Source organism: Triticum urartu, chromosome 1A (assembly GCF_056163025.1).
Source record: "Triticum urartu cultivar PI428250 chromosome 1A, HENAU_Tu73, whole genome shotgun sequence".
Taxonomy (NCBI): Eukaryota; Viridiplantae; Streptophyta; class Magnoliopsida; order Poales; family Poaceae; genus Triticum; species Triticum urartu.
Window position 1 is genome coordinate 347,529,852 of NC_141873.1, and position 5,996 is coordinate 347,535,847.

At 45.8% G+C, this 5,996-nt stretch overlaps 1 protein-coding gene across 1 annotated transcript; it reads left to right on the forward strand.

The window, feature by feature from the left end:
• The first annotated feature begins 5,277 nt into the window (after positions 1 to 5,277).
• On the forward strand, positions 5,278 to 5,673 carry LOC147991173 (uncharacterized). Its single transcript, XM_087538557.1, has one exon. It carries the CDS (start codon positions 5,278 to 5,280, stop codon positions 5,671 to 5,673), a length of 396 nt encoding a protein of 131 aa, XP_087394683.1.
• The last annotated feature ends 323 nt before the right edge of the window (positions 5,674 to 5,996 follow it).

A 5,996-nucleotide genomic window follows, 5' to 3' on the forward strand; every position in this document is an offset into this window, starting at 1 on the left:
AGAGCCTTTTGATAAAGTGAATATTGGTATTAAATCAATCTTGGCTAGCCGTGTCATACAACTGAAGAACTTGGCGAATGCTCTTGACCATCACAACATCTGTAGTTGAGTATTACTGTTTGCACAACACAAATAAGAAGAGCCTGATTACTATAATTGTGGCACTCCTTGAACTCAACATGTAGCTCCACTCGGATGAGGCCTGCCTGGACTTCCATGATTCAATTCATGCATCTTTTCTGTAGTTCACCTGAAATGAAGCAAAGATTGCATCATTCAGCTAGCAAGAAGTACTTGCTCTCGTGAGCTGGCAGGTTCTTTAGTAGTTGCACCAAAATTGAGGAATGTTAAGGTTGGATGTCCTGCTCATGTAAGGTGCAACTATAGTTTGATAATCCTTTTGTGCAGTTCCACTAAAATAAAGTGCCATTGTGGTGACAGTGACGACTCATCTTGCAAAGGCTAATCAAATGTTGGACGAGATTATCAGCAGAATTTGATAGAGATTTTGGAAACTCCAATCACCATTTTGTGCAGTTCCAACAAAATTGAGAGATCTTGCCCACGTGACATTTTAGTTGAACTGCACAAGACACTCATTCCAAAAAAGAGAGTGTTTGGTGCAGTTCACCAAAAGGTCACAATAGCAACAAGGTGAAATGGATATCCCTATCTGCACAAAAGATAGAAAGTAAACAGTTGTTGGTCAATAAGAATATACGAAACATACACGAAATGAAAAGAAGCATCTTAATTATGTTCATGGTAATCACACAAGGACAGTAGAAATTTTAAAACATCAGCAATGCTTCATGTTACCGGAAGCATTATGATCAACAATGACATTCGTAAAATATGGGATTACTTTAATGGTGGCATTGCTTGTTTACTAGATACAGTAAATCAAAAACAGCTAAAGAGTTGGTTTAAGCATGGGACCGTGGGCACACCAGGACACTCAGTAGCGTAAAGGAGCAACTTACTTATCATAATGGGGAAAATAGCAGGAGTACCATTTGTAACACAGTTTAATTGCATCGTATCACTGGAGGCATTAGATTAACAATACCACTGGTTAGACATGTCCCTAAGGTAACAGTGTGATCACTTCATTTTACATGCGCCCTTACATTAACAACAGCAAAAGGTTGGTATAAGACATGCACCAGTGGACGCATCAGCACAATGTACCTACAAGGAGGCATAAAGTGGTGATGCCGAGTTTGTTCATGCTCTCTGAGGGCAGCAAATCTAATCCCGGAGACCTTTTACTATGTGAGGGCAACAAATCGAATCCTGGAGACCTTTTACTATGTGAGGGCAGACCTTTTAGTATGTGAGGGCAGCAAATCTAATCCTGGAGACCTTTTACTATGTGAGGGTAGCAACTCTAATCCTAGAGACCTTTTACTATGTGAGGGAAACAAATCTAATCCTGGACATACTCTGTTGACTTGTCCACTAGCCGCCACTTTCTATCCTTTTTTCAACCAATAATAGATCTATTCCTTATCCAGTTTGTACTGTGTTTTCCCATTATTTCCCTTTTCAACCAAGAGACCGGTTGGGTATCCGGTCTCTACTACTTTCACCATATTATTTCCTCTTTGAATCAAGTCCTAGATTCATGCTACAACTTCCCCCCTTTCTTCGTTGTTTGAACCAAGTCCTAGATTCGAATGCATGAAGTAGCTTTTACCTCTAATAATACTAAAAATTTAGGTGGTTTTGGAAGAGCTGATGGGAGTAGAAAAAGATGCACATGCAGACACATGGGGAGCTGGGGCAGTAGAGCAAGGCCGCTTTTGAAGAACTTATACCTGAGGGTCGTCGGGCTATCGGCGGCGGCAGGTCGGATCTGCGCACAATACGACAGGGAGGAAGAAGGGTCGGAGGACCTCCCGAGCCAGCGCTGTGTCGGAGAGAACGACACGGGCAGAGGATTGGGCCCCTCCGGCAGCTGTGGGTTTCCTCCCTCGTCGGTGATGACCGCATGAACGATGCACCTAGTCCTCTACACACAAACCAGCCAAAGGGATACGGCCGGATCTATGACCACAGGTGAGTAGAGAGAAAATGTCGCAACCGCTGTCTTATTTAGATCTATAGAGGATGAGAGTATAAAGAGAGCAACCCTAGTAAAGCAAGCGCTCAGGCCCCAGTCTACATATATAGTGGAGTGATTATCTTTTTCTCTCCACAACAAGCATTTCAATTTGTGTACGTGGAATTAAAGAAAACTCTCTATTTAAGGTGAGTAACTAGACGACTCCTACTTACTACTACTACTACCTCCGTCCTGGTTTATTGGTCACCTTTGTAGTTCATGCGAAATTTTGACCAAATATTTAGCTAACAAAATGTTAATGCATGTCAACAAAAATTATATCGTTGGATTCATATTTCAACATAGTTATCAATGATATAATCTTTAGTAACATGCATGAACGTTTTGTTAGTTCAATCTATAGTCAAAATTACTTGTGCTCCCCGGCCCTCCATTCATTGACCAACCCCACGGGTGAATAAACATACAGTACTAGTATTTATATAGAACGAACAAGCTCGAACTATTTTCACGTAGTTAAAAGTTGAGGGCGGGGCTTTTCCCGGGCAGCACGCGCGACAGTTTTTGCGTAGGCGGTTTGACAGAGAGGCGAGGAGGGTGAGGGAGTAGCGGATTCAACTTAGTTACTGCTGGAAAGGTCGGGCTGTCGGATTTGACGGCGCATTACTGCTGGAAAGACTTGTGATATTACTACTCACTATAGTCATGAATTACTGACGGTACGACCGGGGTGATGCCCCCCTTCCGTTCCGCACTCTAATCTTGTGCATGACACGTCGACCCGGATGCTGGCTCTCCAACATGTCGGCGAAGTACGTAGGAGGAGTGCGAACCATGACAGAGGAGTGCGAACCACGGTAGCCCAGTGAATCAGCAGTAGAAAACAATGTGCTGATATGGCCATAAAAAACAATGTGCTACAGTCCAGACTGTAGCATGCACAATACTACTCCTCTTTGTTTGGATCCCTGGGTTAGAGCTAGTTTGGGTTGAAATGGCCTCAAATTATCCAAACAAGAGGGGTTAGTTTGAGCTAGTTTGCTCTAACCCAGCTAAAAAAACTAGGGACTAGGGACTTTTTAGTTGGGACTAGAAAAAGTCCTAGGACTTATGAACCAAACAGGGCCTCAAGCACCTATGGAGGCGACTGCCGCTCTCGTCTATCGCGTGTCAGGAGATGTTCCCATCGACGACGAGGTGCCTATGGTGCCTATTGTGCACCGCGACCAAGGCAGAGAGGAAAACAAGAGAACTATGTATTTATTTACGGTGTAGATTCACTCATTTTGCTCCATATGTACTCTGTCTCGGTGTAGTCTAGTCACTTGTTGAAATCTCTAGAAAGGCAAATACTCCTTTCTGGTTTACAGGGCTATACTAGCAAGTAATAGTGGGATCACATAGCAATTTTGTCTCATGCAAGAGCCTGGCTATATGCGTGCTCCAAGGTTCGAAAGTGCCATGTTCGGGTTGCGCTTGGCTCTTCGCCTACTACTACTAGTTCTACAGTATCGAATCCACTGCTGCATGTCCGTCCACCGCGAGCGGGATGGATAGCTTGTTGTAGTGCTACTATAAGCAAAAGCCTATCCTCATCTGCAAGCCACCACGCGCATGGGCAAGGGAGAAGGCGAGTAGTAAAATCAAGCTTCTCCTCGTTGTAGGAGTTGACATACCCGCAGTGTACAATACTCCATTTGTTGCAACCTCTAACATACCCCACCAGAAATTAAAATATATATTCCTGTCTTGACCAGATGAGCATGCAAACTACAATCACCAGGATGACAGGTAGGGCCATAAGATTATTTTAATAAAAAAAGCATGGAGCTGACCCCAACAATTTTAAAGCTTACAGGCACGGTACACGCTATCCTAGACTACTCTACACATGAAACTGCCACACGAGCGTCCGGGCTATGCTTGGCTCTTCGCCTCTTCAGGAAGGCGAACAATGATGGAGTACTACTGCAGTGGGGAGTACTACAGTATGCTTCTGGCCATCTGACACCGATTGAATTGCTGCATGTCCACCGCGTGCGTAAGGGAGAGCGTGTAGCGAATGAAAGCTTCTCCTAGTCCTGCCAGCCACCATGCTCATGAGCGAGGGAGGGACACAACTTCATTGACTTACTGCTCCTGCCTTTGCGTCTATGACAGGTGGGCCCAACAGGTGGGCGGCCCACCTGTCATGCAACCAAAGGCAGGTGCGGTTAAGGCGAGAGGGCATTGTAGTAATCAAACTTCTCGGTCTTGTATGAGTTGACGCGACACATCAAAGCACTGCACTCGATATATTTCAATAATTTGTGTTTACCGATGCATTAATTACAACGCATGCATGCATGTCGTGACTCTCCTTTTGATACTTGCACCTTGAAGTAGTATGAATATGTGACGGTAAAGCTTTGTAATGCCCCGACCCTAAGGCTGGTTGTAATGGTAGTATCATAGCTAGTATCATGCATATAAACTAGGCAATTTTGATGAGGTGTCATAGACTTAAATGAAGAAAGAGAGGGTTGAGTATCATATCATGATACTGTATCATAATAAATGCTATGCTACTATGTGTCATGCATGACAATAAATAGAGGTAGTATCAAACACTAGTATTATATGCATGATACTAGTATATGATACTCCACATTACAACCAGCCTAATAAAGCGAGAGATGGTTGTGCATGAGGAGGGCAGAATTCCGAGGAGGGCGAGATCATGCCGACAGAACAGGACCCAATGATGGAGATCTCTATGGTCTCGATGGACCTCACCTTGCTCCACTACCCCTTATGCCTCCGCCCCTTGAAGCCTCCAGTGTATGAGGTTTGAATACACCTCCTCTGTTCAGTTGATCGAGCAAGGTGTAGGTTTCTTGATTGATGTGTTGTTCGATTGATTTGTGCAGTGCAAGGGAGGGCACCTGGCCTGCCCAGACTGCCGCGTCGAGCGCCCCGGGAACTAGCGGCAGTGCTAGAAGTGCGAGCATGGCGGTGGCTTCGACGTGCGGAACACGGCATTGGACGCCATCCTCTCCTCGGTGAGGGTGGAGTGCCCGCACGAAGGCTGTGGGCTCTAGGTCACTTACCACAAGCTCGCCGATCACCAGACCGTGTGTCCGCTCACGCCCTGCAAATGCCCCGTGTCCGTGTGCAGCTACGAAGGCCCACCGCCGGCGCTCTCCCACCACATTAGCACCGTGCATCCCATGCCCGTGCACAGGATACCATACGGCAAGGTGCTCCAGCTGCAAGTGCCACTGTCGGAGCCACGGCTCTTGCTGTTCACAGAGGAGGACGGCTGCGTTTTTTTCTTGGTCGGCAGCGTGATCGACATCGGCGCGCCTATCACCGTGTCGGTCGTCTGCGTCAGAGCGGGGTCGTCCCCACTTCCGCACTACATAGCCAAGCTGTGGGCGAACGGCCCGCCGGGGGATCCCAAAGGCAGGACCGACACCGTCAAGGTGGAAATGGAGGTGACAAGCAGCAAGGATCCCGACGACATCGCCATGCACGAGCTGACGTTCTTCACAGTTCCGCCCAAGATGCTGGTCAGGGCTAAGCTGGTGTCCCTCCACATTCAGATTGACAAGCTCACGTCCTAAATGATTCTACACAGCCTTCTATCTATCTTAGTAATATGCTAATATAGGGGTTAGCTCGGTCTACTTTAGCTTAAGAGATGGCGGGCTTTGGTGGTGATGCAGCAATTACTTCGACATCAGATCAGCAGTTAAAGTAATTTCCAACAGTTGAACAGATATTTTGTGTCTGTTGGATATAAAGATCCTTTGGGTAAGAAGTATAACTGCTTATAAGAAGTAAGTATAATAGCTTATATACTTGTTTGTTTAGGAAGTGTTGCATACTTGTGCGAGTTGACGCGACACATAAAAGTAGTACTACTAGTATTACTCCCTCCGATCCT